The 22,366-nt window shown below is 38.4% G+C and overlaps 1 protein-coding gene across 1 annotated transcript in view; it reads right to left on the bottom strand.

The window, feature by feature from the left end:
- LOC115068523 (cytosolic carboxypeptidase 3-like) overlaps positions 1-22,366 on the bottom strand; it is a 75,142-nt gene that overhangs the window by 39,085 nt on the left and 13,691 nt on the right. The window contains 4 exon segments of the mRNA XM_029558845.1: positions 1,133-1,190; positions 7,277-7,339; positions 9,312-9,350; positions 9,352-9,394. Of these exon segments, the coding sequence (XP_029414705.1) occupies positions 1,133-1,190; positions 7,277-7,339; positions 9,312-9,350; positions 9,352-9,394 (203 nt within the window).

Below are 22,366 nucleotides of genomic sequence, written 5' to 3'. Positions count from 1 at the left end.
GTTTTTGAAAAATTATACACATTTTATAAAGTATATTTATATAAATATATATATATATATACATTTGTTATACGTTTTTTATGATCTTCTTAAAGGGATTTTAAAAATAAGGTGATAGATGTTAAAAAACACATCAGCGATGCTAGGTCACTTAAAAGATAAACATCAGGCCTGGCGTGGCAGCACATGCCTTTAATTCCAGCACACCGGAGGCAGAGGCAGGCGGATCTCTGTGAGTTCGAGCCCAGCCTGGTCTACATAGCGAGTTTCAGGCCAGCTGGGGCTACAGGGAGACCCTGTCTCAAAAAGACCAGAAAAAAAAAAAAAAAGATAAACATCAGACAGCACTTTGCAGCAGAAGCAAATGAATGTGTATAATTTAATTTCTCTCCTGGGGTGATGCTCTATTAAGTTATGAAATGAGGAACAGATGGTTTTAAAAACATTATATATCCTTATACTCTCTTTGAATGACAACCTTTCAGAACCCCAGGGATGTGCCTCAAATATGTGGCCCTCTGCTGCTCCATGTAATTGACCACTCCTTTCTCTGCTCATTGGGGATGTTGTTCAGATTACTGGCATTGTACCTGAAACACAGTGCTTGCTTACTTGTTTTTCTTCCCCTGTAAAAAGATGAGCTCCTGAGAGAAAGAACCAGTATCATACAACTTTTGTCCTTTTTTTTTTTTTTTTTTGTCTTTTTTTCTCCTTTTCAGAGCTGAGGACCGAACCCAGGGCCTTGCGCTTGCTAGGCAAGTGCTCTAGCGCTGAGCTAAATCCCCAACCCCAGTATCACATACTTTAAAAAATATTTACTTATTTTGATTGTGTGTGTGTACGTGATGTGTGTGCATGGGGGAGGGGAGGAGTGTGCATGCCACTGAGTGTATGTGGAGGTCAGAGGATAACTTAGTGGTGTTGGTTCTCTCCTTCCAGTTGGTTCTAGGTATCAAACTCAGGTTCCCAGGCTTGTGTCATAAATACCTTTACCCACTGAGCCTTCCCGCCTGCCCTTATATAATTCTTAATATCTCTAGCACCAAGTCCAGTGGCAACCTCAGTGTTATGGCATAAAACGAGTATGTTGAATAAGTGAATTAATCATGAGAAGATCAAAGCAGAACTTTACCTTTTACAACAGGATTTGATTCTTCGTGTCTTTGCAGTAAACATTCTTTACCACAAACCTAATGAAACAGAATCAGAAAGAAAACATGCTATATTATAAACCTGAAACTGGAGTGTATTCCTTATACGATTTACGGTATGATGGATTTTCAACATAGAGCTTCTAATTTTATAGGTTTAAAATGGGCAAAATGTCTCATAAATCCAAATCTCTGGCATCTTTTATACCACTACTTCTCTCGTGCATTAATAATACAAGGAAAATGGTATTTGTTACTAAAGAGAATTTAAAATTTTTTCCTTTTCACGCAGAACTTGCACATCTTGACAAAGATACAAAAATGTTATGCATATAACCTCACATATTTAACTTAGAAGTTGATAAAGATAGGGGCTGTGAAGTAGATGAAAATATATACAATTATATGGAAATCTACAAATAGATTTCAGAACTGTGCTTATATACAAATGTAAAAAATATTTTCTTGACCTTTGCAGAGAATTCCAAAACAAAGAAAAGTATAAACATATAATCTTTATTTCTGTTTTGAAAGGATGTGCCCATACGACCTGATGGACTAAAAGAGCCGCACTGGAACTCTGAACGCTAACCATGAGCAGTCTACAAATCACTGTGACTGAAAACGTTAGGCATTTCTAAGCTTTTGTTTCTTTATCTATAACATCACGAAGAATTTACTAAAATAGTCTGAGGAAGGAAAGAGGAACTAAAAGCATCATTGCCGGTATGCAGTGCATATAATTCAATGACGGCAGACCGTGAAATAGAGGCAATGCCAGGTATAGTGCTGTGCACCTGTGGTCCTGGGTGCTGAGGAGGCTGTAGCAGGAGGTTCTCTGATCCCAGGACTGATACCAGCCAGGTCAACATAGTAAACCTTCTATCAACAAAACAAGGTATAAAAAATAACACGCAACAGAACAGACACAAAAACATGAAATAGAGTTAAAACACAAGACCCACTTCTCTGCAGATATAAATGGCACTCTCTGAAAATGGCAAAAAAGGTAAAAACCAAAACGTGACTATGGGGCTAGAAAGATGGCTTCATGGTTAAAAATGTTTGTTGCTTTGGAAACACCCATTCTGTGCAGCTCACAACCACCTGTAACTGCAGATCTAGGGACTCTGACACCCTATCTTGCCTTTGAGAGCATCCACACACACATGTATACACACACACACACACACACACACACACACACACACACACAATTTTAAAAAATAACGACAAAAAGCAAGGGGTATGTGCAAGTGTGAAAGAAATATGCTCAAAAAACATATACAAAGAAAAGTAGCAATATGTAACTAGAATTTGGTAAGATAAACAGTAAAATCAAGCTGAAGAAAAATCATTTGTAAGGAGACTTAGTTCCATGAATTATTAGTGCAATTTTTAAACCTTGTCTCCTAAGTGCATTTATGCTGTAAACTGTAATAAGCTATGACACATCCCAGAGAAAAATATTGCTGAGCCAAAGATCTAAGAAATATACTGCAATTTTTATTTACAATAGTTTAGAATTTTTTTTGCTGAAATTCTCCAAAATCAATGATTGATACTGTCTTAGTATGAAATAAAGATGTCTTACAGAAACAATAAGAAATAGTAACCTCAGGAGCATGGATTTTAGTTGTCTTCATACATTTGCCACAGTAAAGATGAGATTGTTCACTCTTTGTCAAAGATAATTAGGAAAGAAATTTCAGGCAATGACCAAGAACTCCTATTAGCTATGGACACATTTATAATGCTATGCAACTTTGTGAAAGCATTTGACTAAGGTATAATTATTTCCCATTTATAAATATTCAAAACTGAATATAATTATTTTATAACAACTTAAAAAGCTGCAATCGAGAGTTAAATATATATGAGCATTTACTACAAAGGAATTTATCAGATTTTTGTATCAAATATAGATAAATGAAAAACTATGTGGAATGTTTATGAGACCTAAATACTTCCTTTTTAAAATTTTTATTTATTAATTTTATTTTTTATGTATATGAGTGTATTGCCTGCATGTATGTAAGTGCACCTGTATCATGCAATGCCTGGGGAAGCCAGAAGAAGGCATCAGATCCCCTGGAACTGGAGTTATGGATGGCTGTTAGCCACCATGTGGGTGCTGGGAACTCAACCTGGGTCCTTTGCAAGAGCAGCTGGTGCTCTTAACCACTAAGCCGTCTCTCCAGCCCCCTACTTTCATAGACTACTCCCGTTACAAAAAAAATTTCCTCATTTAGGTCAGGTGTGCCCCACACCTTTAATACCAAGACTTAAGGCAGAGGCAGGTGATCTCTGTGAGATTGAGGCCAGCCTGGTCTACATAGTAAGTTGCAAGCCAGTTAGGGGATCAAAAAGACTAAAAAAAAATTTTTCCCTCATTTGTTTACTGAGTCTATAAATGACTTAACAGTGAAAGTAGATTAACAGAAAATAATTCTTTGATCTTATTCATGTACAATAACTGAAACAATGTAATTTAGAATATAGAACACATTGGTGGTTGCCAGGGTTTCAATTTGTGGGGGAAGGGACCAAGGACAGCTCTAGAGAGATGGCATGAGGGATCCTTGCTGTAACAAAACAGCTTTGTGTCCTGAATGTGCTGAGTGTCTTAATCTCAGCATGTGATAAAATGGCATAGAACTGCATGTATATGAAAACATACAGGTGTACATGAGCTCCTCATACTCATCACCTGAGCAAGATATGTGGGCTTCACTTCCGTCAGTTGCATGGTGTTGGATGTATTTGTGTGAGTTGCTAGCATTGGGTGGGGAGAAATGAAGGTGCACAGGTCCTCCTGTATGTTTTTGTATTTGGTAATTCTGTGTGTCTATAATTATTTCAAAATAGAACAAAGTGAGGAATATAGAAAAGTATTCTCAAAATAGATTCTGCTAAGTCAGTCCATGTTTGGTAGATAGAATGTATTTAGTACTCAGTAAATGATACTTGGTCACCATTACCATCATACAGAAATGGTTCAAAATAACTTCTGATATGTCCATATTTTTTTTTTTGGTCTTTTTGAGACAGGGTCTCCCTGTAGCCCCAGCTGTCCTGGAACTCACTATGTAGACCAGGCTGGCCTTGAACTGATAATGTCCATATTTTTAAATGTGGGACTATAAATCTAATTTTTTGGGTGAGGTACTCAGTCTTCTCCAACTTCCGAGTTCTCTGTAGGTAACAGATACTAAGGACTGATCATCTGGATATGCTGGCGAGGGATATCACTTTGTTCTTCATTTTTATTTATTAGGCTTCTTCATTGGGTTTGTGTGTGTGTGTGTGTGTGTGTGTGTGCATGTGTATTTTGGGTATAAGACCTGGGGTTCTGTCTGTTAGGCAAGTGCACTACTACCAAGCTATATTTCCAGCTCCAGGCTTCTTTCTTTCTTTTAGAGAAATGTATGTATGTATTATATTATTATTATTATTGAATATGTGTGAATGATGTACATGCATGGGTGCCCATGCCACACATGCATGTGGAGGTCAGAGAACAACTTTGTGAAGTCAATTCTATCCATCCATCTTTATGTGAATATCAGGGATCAAACTTAGGTCATCAAGCTTGCATAGTAAATGCCTTTAGTGGCGGAGCTCTCTTACCACTCCCTCTTTCCTAGGCTTATTTCTTAACTAAAGAATTGTATTGGAGCTGGAGAGACAGCTCAGCAGTTAAGAGCATGTGTTTTGCTCTTGCAGATGACCCAAATTTGGTTCCCAGAACCCATATTGGGTGGCTCACAAATGCCAGTAACTCCAGCTCCAGAGGATCTTATGTTCTCTTCTGGCCTCCACAGACACCTGCATTCATATGCATATATCTACATACACATAATATCATAATTAAAAATAAAATCTTAAAAATTTTTGCTATTTTTATTTTTTGTGTGAGTGTATTGCCTGCATGTATGCAAGTGCACTTGTGTCGTGCACTGCCTGAGGAGGTCAGAAGAGGGCGTCAGATCCCCTGGAAGTGGAGTTATGGATGGTTGTTAGCCCCCACAAATAAAATCTGTAAAAAAAAAGAAATCTAGAGACTGAAGAGATTGCTCAGTGTTAAGAGCACTGGCTGCTCTTGCAGAGGACCTGGGTTCAGTTCATAGCACCGACACAGTGGCTAACAACCACGACACAAATGAACTTTACATATAAAATAAAAGTTACAAAAATATTTTAAAAAAGAAATCTATTGAACTCCAGGTACTGGTCTTCTCCCCCTTCCTACCTCTTCTATTACTTGTAATTGTTTGCTTATATTTTTAGTGACTGCCTGGAATATTTTAGTGAAATCTTTTTCCCCTAGTGATGGCTAATCTTCCCCTTCAACTTGTCTAGACTGGAAAGGTATCTCTGGGTATGTTTATAAGACTGTTTCCAGAAAAAGTTAACTGAGGAGGGAAGACCCACCCTGGATGTGGGTAGTACCATTTCCGTGGGCTACAGTTGTGGACTAAATCCAAGGGAAAGAGCTGCGCACCAGCATTCATCTTCTACTTCCTGACTGCAGATGCCATGTGACCAAGTGCTTCACGCTTCTGCCACCACAATTTCTCCACCACGACAGACGATTCCCCTAAACTATGAACCGAAACAAATCCTTCCTTCCTTGAGTTGCTTTTGCCAGGCATTTCTGTCATAGCAACCAGCAAAGTAACTAGCACACCGCTATTCAGTTCGAAGCCTCCAGTGCTGGTCCTCAGGGATGCAGATTTGGATATGGATCATGTTCAACCTAGAATGATAGTGGTTTTTCCCTGACCACATGTGGCTGTTAAATTCCTACTAATTTCAGGCTGATTGCTCTAGTGTCTTCAGCACTGCACTGGGTCATTATTTTTCAGTGAATTTTTGGGTCTCCTTTGCATGGACAGGTCTTGAAGTTGTGTTTGAGACTGGCTCTGAATTCAGGGGGGCTCCTCCCAGCTGTCTCCATGCCTCTCTTCTGAGAAGTAGTCAGGAAGCATTTTAGCCTGTATTTCTGCAATCAATCTACCAATTACTGCCCAACTGCTTTTTACCATACTTGGACTGGTTTTAAGAATTAAAAATTAGAATACATAACTTGCCGTTCTCCTGAATTCATACTTTTAAGCTTTAACTTCTCCATCCTCTGCTGTAAATGAAGTCAATTCTTTGGGGAGAGATTAAGCTGTTTTATGGCCTGGTTATCTCTCAAGGCAAAAGTTCCAATCCCTAAGTTTGGAGACAATGGTGCCTTTCTGTCTGGTACCCTGCTTTAGGAGTCTCACTGTAGGTGGAGGGCAGTAGCCTTAGGGTCTTCTCTACTTGCCTCTCCCAAACCACCACTTTATAAGTTAAGGCAAGAATGATAATGGCCAAAGTATTCAGTGGGTAGCACGCAAGGTGAAACTTACATCCAAAGACTAGGGCTTGGGTAGAAGTATTCTTTTTCCTTTTTCTCTTCACTCACCTGGAACGCAGGCTCAGGAAAAGGTAGCCAGAGGCAGGATTAGAAGTACTGATGCCCTGTTCCTCCTGAGAAGATATCTCAGGCAGCTGTGGGGAGAGGTGTCCCCTATGCTCTTGGTGGCACTAGTCTGCAGTAGTGTTCTGTCTAACTGAGTAGGGAGTGGAAAAAGGAGTTTGGATTCATAGACTTGCTATATTCACTGAATTTGAGGATTTCCTTGAACAGGTTTTTTTTTCTTTTTTTTAAAATTCTTTGTATAATTAATCTTAGACATTTAATGGCTGTTCTTTCTTTGTTAAATACTATTCACCAATTTTGCTGAGTGGGTTTGCTAAGCTCCTTGCTGTCATTTAGAAATCAATCTCTCAGCGCCATTTATTTTCATTTCTTTAACCTCATTTAAGGTTCCTTGTTTGTAATTTGTTTTTATAAACATGAATGCATCCTGTAAGCTTCCTCAAGTACTTTTAGAATAAAAACAATAAATGAAATTTAAATATGGCACCTTAATGAGATCTGCCTCTCACTTGTCAAGAATCTTTCAAGTTGTTGTAAACCACAAATAATAAACAACATTTTCGCTAACTTTTCCTGGGGAAAATTAGAACACATAACTTGCCATTCTCCTGCATTCATACTTTTAAGGAGGTCTTAGATAGAGATTTACCTTTTTGTCATTTTGGCGGCTTGCTAGGGTGGCATTCCTTTCCCCCTTTGTTTTCAGATACTTCTTGGCTTTTATCTAGGCAAGATAATATTTTATTCATATTTAATCACTATAACAAGATATAAAACTATTTTGAGACTCATTTCCTTCAAGGTGCAGCACTACCTTCTCCTACTGCACAAAAGAAACCCAAGACGTTATGAAAGAATAGTTGGGGCTTTGGAAACATCTACCAACCCCCCAGGATCAGGTATGCATTACTCCATATTTGGGTAATAAAATTTCATAATTCTTGCCTAATAAGTTCAAAGCTCTGGATTTAGTCCCCAGCACACATATGTGCAAACTCAGTATTACTTTGGCTCCATGACTGCTCTGTGCTCCTCATTCTTCCGTTTCAACGGGCTGTCCATTACAGTTTCCCCTTTTTTCTTCCATTATTGTAGGTTTGCATTAGAGGGGCAGATATTTGCCTTACTTTATAGGTTCTGGGTCAAGAGATATCTCCAGGCCTGAAATGGGCCACGATGAGAACTAAAAACCATACCTGGATGAAACTTTTTGGGTGTTTGGGGCAGGAAGTGAATAACTGTGACCCAGAAGGTGAACTGTGGAATACTGGGTTGTGTCCAAATAGCTTCTCCTCTAGAGTAAGACTATGCATCCCTAGTCTGCCATGTAATGCTGTGGAACCTCCCATGATAGGTGGAGTATACTTCTCCATTCTGTTTATGTTGAGCCTGGTTATGTGACTTACTGTGGCTAATGATGTCTGTGACGATGGTTGTGGTGGTTTGAATAAGAAATGGCCCCATAAGCTTAAGTATTTGAACACTTTGTTCCCAGGTGGTGGTGCTGTTTGGGAGGCTATAGTATCTTTAGGAGGTGTAGCCTTCTTGGAGGAAGTGTGTCACTTTTGACAGTTCATAGGCTGGTCTCACTTCCAGTTTGCTCCCTCTGCTTGGTGTTTGGGATTGAAGATGAGATCTTTTAGCTTTTGGCTATTATTGTTACGCCTGCTGCTTGTTGCCATGCCTCCCCACCACGACGAACTCTTATCGCTCTGGAATCGTAAACCAAACAAACTCTTCCTTCTATAAGTTGCTTCGGTTGTGGTGTTTTATCACAGCAACAGAAAAATATCAGATACAATGGTATATGATGCGGCTGTAATAATGATATATGGTTGCCTGGAAGAAATGTAGCTGTCAGTAGACTTATATTATGTCACTGGCCCTCTTACATTTGGGATTTCTACCATTGGATTTTACCTTGGGTAATTTCTGGTTGAAGGAAATGAGAAACATGCAAAATAGAACTGAACTAAATCTGAAGCCTGCGACCAACACCATATGACCCTTACCAAAGTCCAGCGGAGGCAATCTTCAGACCCCATGAGTGAGAAAAATAGAGGTTCATTGTAAATGACTGAGGTTTTGAAGCTGTTTGTCACACAGTGAAAAGGAGCTTATCCTCACTTAACCTTAAATATCACTTCTTTATTTGGTAAGCCCATCCAAAGTGAGGTCTCCAAGTAAACTCCTTATCCCAGTCTTGCTTTAACTGCCTCTGTAGGCACTTATCATCACCTATTACATATACTTTACTTATCTTGCTACTGTGTCACTGTCCCAACCAGAATGTGAGACAACAAAGGGAAAGATGTTTGCTCTCAGTTTTTCACGGCTCTGTCCCCAGCATCTAAGCAGTGCCTGATAGTTTGAGCCCATTGTAGAGTAGAATGATGGTGCAGCTAAGCAAACAAACACTGGGCTAGTGATCAGGGCAGGTGTGTTAGCTTACCACCTCTGTCACTAACACGTGGTGCGATTTTTGAGATGCAATTTCAGATCCCTGGATCTTATCAGTCTCAACTGTAAAGTGAGGGTGTTAGAATAAAAATTCTCTGATTTAAAGATATGTACATAATCAAAATAAACAGTTATTGCTACACGATAATGATACAAGCACAAACCCTTCACTGGATTGTAACAAGCAGCAGTGTACCTACTTAACATAACCATACCAAAGTGACACGTTTCGATCAGACCTGAGAGGTTAACTTGAGAAGGTTAAGTCTGAGGGTTGTTGGACTCTGAACTGTCGGAACCTCGGCTACTAAAAAAGAAAACAATAATTGTAGCTTGCAGAGTTTTGGGTGCATTTTCAACTGTAGATTTTACTTTATCATTTTTTTGAGTGTACAATTCTAATTACAATTCTAATTCTAAAAGGAATAGTATTTACAAAGGTTATTTGGTGGTTCTAGACAACTTAGTATTTTTATTTTATGAATATCTAGAAGATACAAAAGTTTTGGAACATGTTGCTAGAGTGTAAACTCCATGAAAGTAGGACTTATTTTTTCTATCTGGTTCATTGATATGCCATTAGGGTAAAAATAGTACCTTATACACCGTGTGACTCAATATTCTGTTATTAAGCAAACAAGTGACAGATATGGGGAGTTTCCTAGCTCTCATGGCCATTGCTAGCTCTTAAAATCTATTTTCGCACAACCGTTTTCATTTTGCTTAAATATATTTCAGGGCCATCCAAAGTGTAGAATTTCAGGAAAAAGGTCAAACGTAAACCTATTTATAATCATTTAATGGTAGGTAAACTTTGAGGGGCAACTCATGGAAGGAACTATTTCTGAGTTATATCATTTTTAATGAATATATTTTACTTTTTAGGGGTAGTTACAGGTTTTAGGTTTACAGAAATACAAAGTAGATAGTTTGCAGTTGCGTCCTGCATAATTTTCTCTGCTATTAACTTCTTATGCCATATGGCACATTTGTCACAACTGGTAGTAAATTTATAATTTACTAGAGTTTACTTCACACATGTTTATAAGTTTTGACACAAAATTGATAAAGACATGTATCTTTCACTACTTCGTATCAAAAACAGTAGTTTCATTGCCCCAAAATTAATCTGTGCTTTGACTACCCACCATCCCCTCTCCTGGAGACTCTGGTCAACTATTGAGCTTTTCGCTCTTTTCTGTAGTTTAGCTCAGGTCATGCAGTTGGGATCATAAAATACATAGCCTCTTCTGACTTACTTCTTTCATTATCAATACTGTTAGTCACTAAGTGAAGCAGGAAGGTAACTTTAGAGACCAACTCCTATATTAATATGGCTCTGAGGTGTCATTTCCTTTATTTCTGCTAGTACTTTTTGAATAAAACTGGGCATGCTCAGAGACATTCCTGTCTACCATCTTTATCAAGAAACTGAACATATCTGTTATCATTATAATGCAAACTGAGCATGCCTGAAAGAGTTTTTGCTTGCCATTTTAACTTTTCCAAATCTGCTCCATGACCCCGAGCCATGCATACCTCAAAAAGGGTCTACCATCTTTCTTTTCATAAAGTATGACTTTAAACTGAGCATGACCAGGAATGCGCTCCTTAATTGAGCATGCTCAGGGAAATGCCCACTCCTAACGGTGCTTTCTTGTATGAATATGTATAGTCTCTCTAAGTAAAATTCCTATACTTCCTTTGAGGAGAGCATTGTATTGAGCTCTCCTTAGTTGCTCAGGCAAAAATTCTTACTCCATTCTTATTTCTTGGTTATGCTTGGTTTGGCTTTGAACTCATCAAGATGAGAATTCACCGCACATGGTTACAATATGAACTTAAGGTTCTGCTATACTGTTTCATGGTTCGGCAGCTCATTTATTTTTATTGTTAAATAATACTCCATTGTATGGATATACTGGTTTGTTTATCCATTCATCTGCTGGAGGACATCTGGTTGTGTCCTGTTTTGTCATTATTTAAGCTACAAAAACATTTGTGTGCATATTTTTAAAATGCTTTTTAAAACTTAAATTTTATTTTATGTGTGTGAGTGTTTTGCCTGCATAAGTGCACTCATGCATGCAATGTCAGAACATGCCAGAGGAGGGCATTGGATTCCCTGGAACTGGAGTTACTGATGGTTGTTAGCTGCTATGTGGGTAAACCAGGTCCTCTGCAAGAGCATCCAGTGCTCTTAACCACAGAGCCATCTCTCTCCAGCTTCCTGTGTACATATTTTTGTGTGAACATATTTTCAATTCATTTGGGTGAAAACTTAAAAACCACAGATGTGGTGGGGTGGAGTGGCTTCATGCCCCCTGCAACGGAAGCTGAAACATCCACAGAGGAATTGCCAATATGACTGTGTTTTCCATGTGGTATGGGATGGTGTGCTTCCTTGTAGTGGCAGTTATGTGAGTGATAAGATGCGATGAAGGCTGAGACATCTGAGAGCAGAGCAATCCAAGAGTGGGCATTTTCTTCTACATGGTATGGGGCAATATATCTCCTTGATTCGCCACACAAGTACAGGGAGGTACAGGGATAACACCCCTCCCCCATTTGGCTGAGGGCCTAGAGAAAATATTGCAGTCTCCCAAAGTAGCATGCATGGGATAGGACTGTGAACAGGCTGAGGCATCAGGTGCATGGCCTTTGCTGGGTGGCAATGCTTGCAACTAAGGCTGACTTGTCCGCCCAGAAAGAACTTGCTCACCTGTGAGGCAGTACAAGGAAAAGATATGGGGAGTGTTATCTTCCATATCAGCCTCTGATTTGACAGGAAAAGTGGAAAATAAGGAGAGAGCGAGGTGGAACTGAAAGATACAAGACCTCTCCCCATCTACCTTTAATATCGAGGAAGGGAAAATACGATTCGGCATGAAGATGGGGACCTTAATAACGGCTAGGACAGGAAACTATGATAATTAGGGAACATTCTACACCCGTGTAAATAATTTGTTAAACAAATATGATGCAGCTGCTCCATTGCCTTCTAACCAGTTGTATTTATATACACAAATTACTGTTGCTCTGTCATGGAGGGAAACATTTTTGCAGTGAGCAGTGATTATGTGGAGACTCCCAACTGGCTAAATTGTTGAGAATAAGTAACTGTTGCTGTAGGAGAGTGATCTGATGCTTAGCCGTAAATGGAAGAAAATAATCACACACATATGACTCCCTTCAAAGCCCAGAAAACATCACAGTAGAAAGAATGTAAGAGACAGAGGAAGGGGTGGAGTGCTGTGTAGCTCTTTTCTCTGAACTGAAACATTCTCTCCTAGGAGGAAGATTCTAAGACTCAGTAAGCTCATGAAACTCAAGAAGCTCAGAGAGTTACAAAATTGATCATCAGGCCCCTACTCAAGTAAACAATGCGGAGGAGGAGACCGCCAAGCCAGACTTAGGTGGGATTGTTCCATTGGTCTGTCGCTGATGGCCTCTCTGGGGTGAGCAGATGCTCATATCTCTCCAGGAAGAGTTATACATCACAATTCCACCAAAGGAGAGAGTCCTGTTTTTCCACAGTTTTGCTTGTACTTGGTATTGGCATCAATGAAATTCTAAAGTGTACGTCATGGTATCTCATTGTTCTAATTTGCAATTTCCTAATGACAAATGATGTTAATTTTCATTAGTTTCTAAGTTTATCCTTTGTTTTATTTAGGAAATATTAAAGAATAACTATGTATTCTCATATCCTTGTTCCATATATAAAAGATAACATGGGGCTGGAGAGCTGGCTCAGAAGTTAAGAGCACTTGTTTCTCTTGCAGAGGATGCAGGCTCAGTTCCCAGCACCCACACAGCATCTAACAGCTATCTGTAACTCCAATTTTAGGGGATCCAGCTCCCTATTCTGCCTCTGCAAGGCACTACATGCAGAAAGCGTACTTACATGCAGGTAAAACACTCATACACATAAAATAAAAATAAAATATTGAGAAATAATATAAAAAGATAGCATTCTACTTATATAAAGCTTCTGTACCTTGATTTTTCATTTATGAAATTGTATAAATTGTTATAGGCTATAATGATATACATATTTTCCTTATTTCTGCATGATACTCCATAGTGATAGCACATTATAAAGTACTGTATTCATTTGTTGATGGGGCATTTGAAAATCCCCTCCTTTTAATGGCAATGCTAAATCAGGATAATAGATAGAAGTAAGGTCAAGTATAGTAATAGTAAAGTTTTATAATTCGGTACTAAAAATACTATACAAATAATGTTTTATCATATGTTGTCTCTATAGAACAGATATTTGTTTTTGAGACAGAATCTCACTATGTAGCCTAGGTTGTCCTGGAACCTCACAATCCTCCTATTTCAGTTCCTGAGTTCTGAGTTAATAGATGTGTACCATCATGCTCAATTAGTATTTCTTTTCAAAGACTTTTGAGACTCTGAGAATTGAGAAATTAGTTTGCTTTCCTAGAACTGATATGCTTGTCTTTAGGCATCTGCAGAGTTATTCCATTGGTATCTTCCCTTTTGGAAAGTGCATTAACGCCTGGCACACAAAGCTTCCTTCTTCCACAAGCAGCAGCACTCGGAGTACTACTTAAGCACAATCTGTTCTTTTGAAAGGAACATGAAAATTCCTACCAAATATTTGAGGAACTCAGTCTGCAGGAGCATGTGGAAGAAAAGCTGGATCTGGTGCTTAGGAAAGCAGCACCATGCTAATAGTAATGGTGAGGATGTGTGACGAGAACACAGTAAGAGCCAACACTGAGAAGAGTTAATGGAGAAACACTGTGTGCGTGCCGTTGAAAGAGTTTAGTGAAAACTGTGTAACCATCCACCCATGGGACTTGTGAATGTAATTCCTAAACCATGAGAAATACAGAATTAAACTGTTAAATTTTAACAGTTACTATCTAATTTGACAAATATCTTAAGAAGATAAAAGATTTCTAGGTGTCAGAGGGTTGTTTCAGCAGTTAAAAGTACTTCCTGCTCTTCCACAGAACTTGAATTTGGTCCCCAGCACCCATGTCGGGTGGCTCACAACAGTCTCTAATTCCAGCCCAAGGGGATCCAACACCTTCTAGCCTTTGAAGGTACCCACATACACACACAGACACATACACATAAATTTTAAAAGTGATTTCTAGCAGGAAAATGACATAAAGGATAAAATATTCAATATATCTGATTTTTAGAATATATTAAATGGAAAATTGTATTCTAATAAAGAAATTAGAAGCAGAATTACCAACATAGCCTTCCTTACTGTCCATGTCATAAAACCAAGACTGAACTTTTCAAGACAAGAGTATATCATTAAAATCATTGTTCATGTTTACATTTTTATTTGACACGTCAAGGCAAGATTAAGGGACACAACTTTCTGACTGTATGTGGTAGCCTTTCATATAATTTTGGGAATTTCCATATCACAAATGAGGCATTCAAGGTGAACCATGAGCCACCTTCAGCCTACTTCATTATAGTCTCATATCCAGATCCTAATATAAGTATATACCCTTTTGCCTTTTACTCGCTATAAGAGTAGTAATGAGAAGGGGCCAGGGCCAAGATATACCTTTAAGTCATGCTTCCAGTAACCAACACACCCCCTTCTATAGTTCTGCAACCTCCTAGTAATCCCACATTTTGAATTAATCAATGGACTAACTATCGATTGTGTCATAGCCTGATTTATCTTATCATCTCTGGAACTGTCCTCTCAGTTGTACTCTGAGCTGTGTTTTACTAACCTCCTAGGTGTCTCTCACGCCAATCAAGTTAACAGTCAAAGTTAACCTCGGAACAGTCAACTCGTATTCAACAGTGTCAAGGGTACACAATGGGGGAAAGGACACTCTTTTCAAAAGTAGTGCTGGGAAATTGCACATCCACATGCAAAAGAATTAAACTGATGTGGCTGCTACTGAAAATAGCATCAAGTTTCTTCAGAAAACTAAAAAGCAGTGCTACTATATGATCTGTCAATAGTGCTCCTGGGTATTGATCCAAAAGAACTGAAATTTAGAGCTGACGAGATACTAGCACCTCCATGTTTTATACAGCCCTATTCACAACACTGCATGATTCTGTTTATATTATTAAGTATCTAAAATATTCAAATTCACAGCATTAGAGGAATAATGAAAGGAGCAGAAGATAAATGGAAGTTACTAATTAATTCACATAAAAGTTCAGTTAAAGAAAATGAGTAAGTTCTAGAGCTATACAGAAAAATACTATACAATAATCAACAATAATATATTGTAAACTTAAAATTTTGTTAAGAAGGTAGATCGTTTAAAAAGTATTCTTACCACATGAAATTTAAACATAAGCAACCTACTCCAATGCTGGAGAAAATATTTACCCAACATAAACATACTTTAATGAATAGAAAAGCTCCGTCTTGCATGACTTGGGTGCTTCGCACATGGCTGTGGGCAATGTGCTTCTTGGAAATTTCTGTGTGAAACTTACAATAATATACTAGTATTGCTATAAAGGGCACACACAGTAAACAGTACAATAAATTATACTGTTATATTAGCAATCATACTGCTTGCTATCTATTCCAAGGAGTTACAACACATCACAGAAGAACTCACACATGGATGCTTATAGAAGTTTTTTTTTTTTGTAATTGCTGAAACTTGGAAGCAACTAAGATGTCCTTCAGTAGATGAGCAGATAAACTATAGTATATTCAGATGATGCTGTATTATTCGTGATAAAAATGCACTATTATGCCATGAAAATGCATAGAGGGCTTTTACATGCATCTTATTAGGAGAAAAAAAAAGCAATTTTAAAAGCCTACATCCTGTATACTTCCAATCAAATGACATTCTGGAAAAGGCAAAACTGGAGATAGATTTGTGGTTGCCAAGGGTTAAGGGGGAGAGAGATGGAAGTATAAGCCTATACCATGAAAGTTCTCTGTGTTACTATAATGGTGGAACACATGTAAAACACATGGCATCACAAATTTGTCCAAACCCATAGAATGTACAGCTACTTTCTGACTAGAGCGAATGAACTATGGATAGTGGATGATAATGATAATGCTAGTATAAAGTCACCACTGAAACATACATCATTCTGGGATGTTGACAACAGGAGGAGGCTGTGCACATACAGGGTGGGGAAATCTCTCTAATGTCTATTTAATTTTGCTGTGGCAGGGTCTCATGTAGCCCAGGCTCGTCTCAAATTCACTATGTAGTCCAAGATTGAGTTTGAACTCTTTAAATTTTTATTTATATTTATTTTATAGTATGATTGTTTTGCCTGTGTATATATAAGTGCACCATGTGTGTACAATGCCTGCAGAGGTCAGAAGAGGGTAATGGGTCCCCTGCACTGCAGTTATGGATGGCTTTTAGCTGCCATGTGGGTCATCTGGGTCCTCTTAACTGCCAGTGCTCTTAACTGCTGAGCTGTCTTTCCAGACCCAAGTTTGAACTCTTGATCCTTCTGCCTCTGCCTCCTAAGCTGGGAAATAACTCATTTTAAAGATGATATATGTATATTTCTGAGACCTATAGATTCTAATTCCATCAATAAAATATTTTTATCCTTATATAGCATGTGTCCAAAATCAGTTTATTAATCTTTGGTGCTACTGATACAGGCTCTTATACTTTTAGGAACACTTCTTTCTGCTGCTTCTTTTGTGACAGTGTCTTGTGTGTATCCCAGGCTGGCCTTATACTCATGGCAATCATGCTGCTTCAACCTCCTGAGTGCTGGGATTACAGGCGTGTGCCAGCACACACAGGGTATATGTTTAGTATGCTCTAAAATTCTTCATGTTTAAGAATAAAAATTAGTATTATAGATTTCCAGAAATAGGACAAAAATTCTTAATTTTCATATCAAAGACCATTTGAAAGATGACCTGAAAAATTGTCTGCAAAGAGGTTAATGCAATACTATCTTAATTTTGTTTCCTAAAACAATTGTCTACCGCTGGGTGTGGTGGCACACGCCTTTAATCCCAGCAGAGGGAGGTGGATCTCTATGAGCTCAAGGCCATCCTGGTCTACTTCGAAAGTCCCAGGCCATCTGGGGCTACAGGGAGACCCTGACTCAAAAAGACCAACAGATTGGGGGCATTTATTTTTAACATAGTTTATTTGTATCAATTGTATGAATCTGAATGCATGTAGAGATTTGCATAACCACCACCATCTCCATAATAAGATATAGAGATTCTATTTCCCCCTTTAAAAAACCAACAACCCTCCTGTTATCCCCATGGAGTCACCCTCTTCTGCCACCTCCCACCCCTGGCACTATGCTTTTGTATTTCCAAGATTTCCATTTAGATGGAATCATAGAGTATGCAATCATTTGAGGTTGGCTCTTTCACCTAGTATAATGCCTTTGAGATTTACCCAAGATGTTGCATGTAGTATTTATTCCCTTATTACTAAGGGGTACTCAATTTTGTACCTATTTTGGGTAGTTTTAGTTTTTGGAAGTTGATAGAGATGATGATTAATACAGAAAGCCACATCTGGCCAACATGTAGAGAATAAGAGACTGCAGAGTGAGTGTCACTGGATAGATGCCTATAATTACAGGGTTTGGGGAGGAAAGACAGTAAGAGCTAGGAGTGGTGGATGACAAGGAAACAGTTTTCCAGGCAGCTGGAAACTTGCTCATAAGAGTTTACAGCAGTGGTGACAGCATGCACCAGACTCCTGTGAACTCAAAGGAAATAAAAATCCACTATAGAACCGGGGAAATGGGTAAGAAACCCCAACCTTATGAGGATCTATTGGTGACTAATCACTACAGGATGAAGTAGAGTTGTCTTCTTTACTAGACAGAAATGTATGCAAGCTTTTAGAGTGGAACGGGGAGAATGCAGATGTAAGACCAGGCTTGATTTGAGTAGTAATTTAGCATAGGTATTGATTTAGGAAGATCTAAAAGGTACACAATTAATGGAAAGGCAAATGAGGGGCCTTTTGAAGTGAGCGAATGATGATGGATTATGGAACACACTCAGTTCCTTGTCATTACATATCCTAATACTTAGGTGCTAAAAGGTGGTAGCTAAAAATAAAATGTGGTGATGTATTTTTAAACAGTATATTTCTTCCCTTTGCTACATTTTTAACTTTATTCCACGAAACTAATTTGTAAAGGAATCTCATGCTAAGTGGCAAAGCATAGGGACTGTGCTAATTCTTCAGTTTATGAGCAGAACAGACTGGGACTAGAGAAGTATTTGCTTTTTTATGACATTTATTGTAGGAATGACTTTACAATATGGACATGACTGGAAAAATGACTTTTACCTAACCTTTAAACCCAAAGGCTAATTTTATTTAGCTTGTTTATAATATATGCAAGTTTTCTAGGCCTGAGTTCTACTTGTGACGTGGGCATATAGCCTTAATCCCTCTCAGCCCTTCTTTTTCTTTGATCCAGAATAATGAATGTGTGTGTATGTTTTCCATATCACCTGCTGCAAACAGCTGATATTTGTTGAACAGATTACCCTATTTTTTAAAAGAATATTTTATTATCTTTATATTTTGTGTATGAGTGTATTGCCCGCATGTAAGTGCACTCGTGTTGTGCAATGCACACGGAGGTCAGAAGAGGGCATCAGATACCCTGGAATTGGAGTTACTGATGGTTGTTAGTCACCATGGGGTGCTTGGAATAGAACCCGGTCCTGTGCAAGAGCAACCAGTGCTCTTGACCATTGAGACAACTCTCCAGTCCCAGACTTGGTCTTCTTTAAGGGAGTGATGCTAGATAGGTTGACCAGGCTCCAGTGGATGGACTCACACCAAGGGACATTTGGGGAAACAAACTTGATTTGATAGGTCTTAACATATACAACAGACTACATGAAATCAGATGAGGGGGTTAGCAGGGGGTACAGATAGTGGGTTCGTATAGATCAAGATGCATTGTATCAAAGTCTGCTATGGTGGTGCACATCTTCAATCCCAGCACTCAGGAGGCAGAGGCAGGTGGATCTCTGTGAGATCAAGGCCAACCTGGTCTCCATAGTGAATTCCAGGCCTGCTGTCTCAAAAAAAAAAAGACAGGAAGATATATGAAATGCACAAAAGTTCTATCAAGAAAATTTAAAAAAGAATATTAACCATAGAATATGCTGGCAAGGATGTAGGGAAAGCAGAACACTTATTCACTGCTGGTGGGAATGTAAACTAATGCAGCCACTATGGTAATCAATGGGGAGATTCCTCAAAAATGTAGAAATAGATTCACCAAATGATCCAACCATACCACTCTTGGACATAAACCAAAAATACTCTAAATCCTAATGTAGAGATACCTGTTCATCCATGTTCATTGCTGCCCTATTTACAATAGCTAGGAAATGCAAACAACCTAGATGTCCATCAAGTGATGAATGCATAATCAAAATATGGAACATTTATACAATGGAATATTTTCAGTTGTTAAGGAAAACAAAATTATGAAATTCGCAGGTAAATGGATATAACTGGAAATAATCATCCCGAGTAAGGTAACCCATCCCAGAAAGATAAAAACCCAATGTTCTCTCTTGTAAGTGGATGATAGCTTTGAATTTTCAGATATGTGTATTTCAATTGGAAAATCCACAGAGGTCAGAAAATTAGCAATGGGTCATGGTGTGTGTGTGTGTGTGTGAGAGCATCATGGGAGGGAAGATAGAATGTAGTGCTATAAAAGGGAAAGTGGAATAATGGAATAGGAAAATTGGATGAGGGATGGGAAGGGAGAGGAAGGAGTATGGGGAAGAATAACACTAAAGGTCTTTTGAAAAATTCACATGGAAACCTACAACCAAGTGAAGTTTCTTAAAATTGAATATGGAGATACAATCTAAAAAGAGTCTAAGTGGAATTACTCTATAATGGGGGTAGGGGAGAAATAATGCCCATACCGACATCATAGGCTAGCCAATAAAAAGCCCAATACCAGGATTCCCAATCCCAGTGGCCTTCCTCTTTTGGAATTGTTGACCCTGGAGATCCCATCGACCCTCAAACAATACTGGCTGTTGCCATAGCTCTTGCTTACCCACCAAAAACTTGACAGTAGTACCCTATTTTTAGAAGTTGAATCTGGGTCCTCTGAAAGAACAGCAAGTGCTCTTAACCACTGAGTCATCTCTCCAGTTCTCCCTTTGTAAAATAAATTTTTGATATAATAAAAATATTTTTAAAGTCTTATTTACATGTTGAGGAACAAATGTATTTCTTTTAGTGAAATGTAGATTTTAAAATATTTTATTTATTATTTTTATTTTATATCTATAAGTAAGTATATTGCCTGCATGTATGTAAGTGCACCTGTGTTGTGCAATGCCTGAGGAGGTTAGAAGAGGGAGATGGATCCCCCCTGAACTGGAGTTATGGACAGTTGTTCAAACTGGGATTTGAACCCAGTTCTTCTGCAAGAGCAGCTAGTGCTCTTAACCGCTGAGCCATCTGTCCGGCCCCAAAATGTAGACTTTAGAAAAACATTCATCAAAGTGTACTACCATAATAAAATGGATTTCATAAGAATTACCCAAGTATCCAGTGAAACAAAAAGGGTGAACGATGATTTTTTTCAGTAATATTCAGAAGGTCTGATGTGTTTGCTTGCCGAGTCCTTCCAGTCCACTCTTTCCAGCTTAGCGATCAACTTCTACATGTCTCTTTTCTTTTCCCAAAGTTAAGTTTGAACCATCTATCTACCAAAGTCTTCTGCCAATACTTCTATTTGTGATCACCAGTGCCTCGAGTTTCCAGGAAAGTGGCTTTTAATTTATTTTGTGCATGGATTGCTGCTCGAGCATCCTTAGGAGTATTAAATATGGCATGACAATCTCTATCTAGAAAATCAATGTAACTTCTGACTGTGACCAAAGTTTCCTATATTTTTGGCTTAAAATATGTGTAGCAATCTTTCCAGTGTTTTGTAATAACTAGTAAAAAAAAGTTTTATTGTGGTCAACTGTATAATTATGTCAAGAGAAGTAAAAAAGCAGGTTACCAAGTCAGATGCCCACTCCTCTTTCTCATGTGAGCAGCATTTACTAAAGGAAAAATTACAGTCTTAAAGGTACTTACTTTACTTGGGCCATTTTTGCTCAGCATGAGTGGAAGGATCCATTGCTGTAAGTATAGTCCTTTTGCTTTTGATCTATTACTACCATCACAGCCATACACGAAGATGTTCTGTTTCCTACTGTGACCATGAAGACCACAATATAAAATAACCTCTCTTTTCTCCATTAACCTATCAAGAAGAACGGAATACAGCTCTGAGTTTTACCTTAGAGTTTTCTTCTATACATACAACTATAAATTTACAAATATAATACCCAAATAAATAGAATTTCATATATCCTAGTTTTTAACTTAGCTTCTTTCTTTAATGAAGTCAATGCTAAGTTCTTGTTAACTACATATAAAATCAGAATGTTATAGTTTTCCATTGTAAGAACAAGATTCCCAAGACTTCGTCCAACAGATCTATACATTACTATGGTTTTCTGTTGTAGATAGAAGACCGATTACTCCTTCCTTTGCCCATTATTTTTTTTACTAGAACATCTTCCTTCTTTGCCTTTATAAATGAAATAACCATCCTCAGCCTTCAGAATAATCTTTATGGTCTTACTTCCTGCATAATTGCTCAAGCTCAACAATTTTTTTCCATTTTTGGATTTTTGGCAGCATTTTTTTATACCATTCCCTTGGTACTTGCCTTAGTAAGTTCTCATATTTTTGATATTTAAGGTCATTAAAATAAGGGTGGAGAGTGATTAAAAATCATCTAGAAAAGCGCTATCCACATAAACATCCATTGTTGAAAATTGAATGCCTAAGAATGTGGTGCTAAAACTACTAGTTAGCTCTTGACTATGGTGCCAACTAAATATTATTCTGAGAAAGACAGTACTGTGATTTGCACTGAAAAATTTCTTGTGAATTTCCAATAAATACTTTAAAAACTTACTATGCATTTCTTAAGAGTACAATCATTCGCCCCCCACCCCCCTGCCTCCCCGCCCGCCGTTCTATATTCTAGTTTGGACCCTGTGCCATTCCTAGTCTTGGGGCCCCAGACACCTGGGGAACCAATGCTGTTTCCTGATCCTTCTCACACAGAGCAACTCAGTCCCTTTTCTTGAGCTCCAGGAGCACCGCTTCTGGTCCTGACCCCACCCTCACCTCTCTCTGCTTCCCTGGGCCTGCACCACCGGCTAACTCTCCTAGCCTGCACTACTATCCTCAGGCCTCTTGGGGTAAGTCTA

This window comes from Nannospalax galili, unplaced genomic scaffold (genome assembly GCF_000622305.1).
Source record: "Nannospalax galili isolate Female #2095 unplaced genomic scaffold, S.galili_v1.0 scaffold307, whole genome shotgun sequence".
Lineage (NCBI taxonomy): Eukaryota > Metazoa > Chordata > Mammalia > Rodentia > Spalacidae > Nannospalax > Nannospalax galili.
The sequence above is the reverse complement of the archived record's forward strand: the minus strand, read 5'-3'. Positions and strand labels throughout refer to the sequence as shown.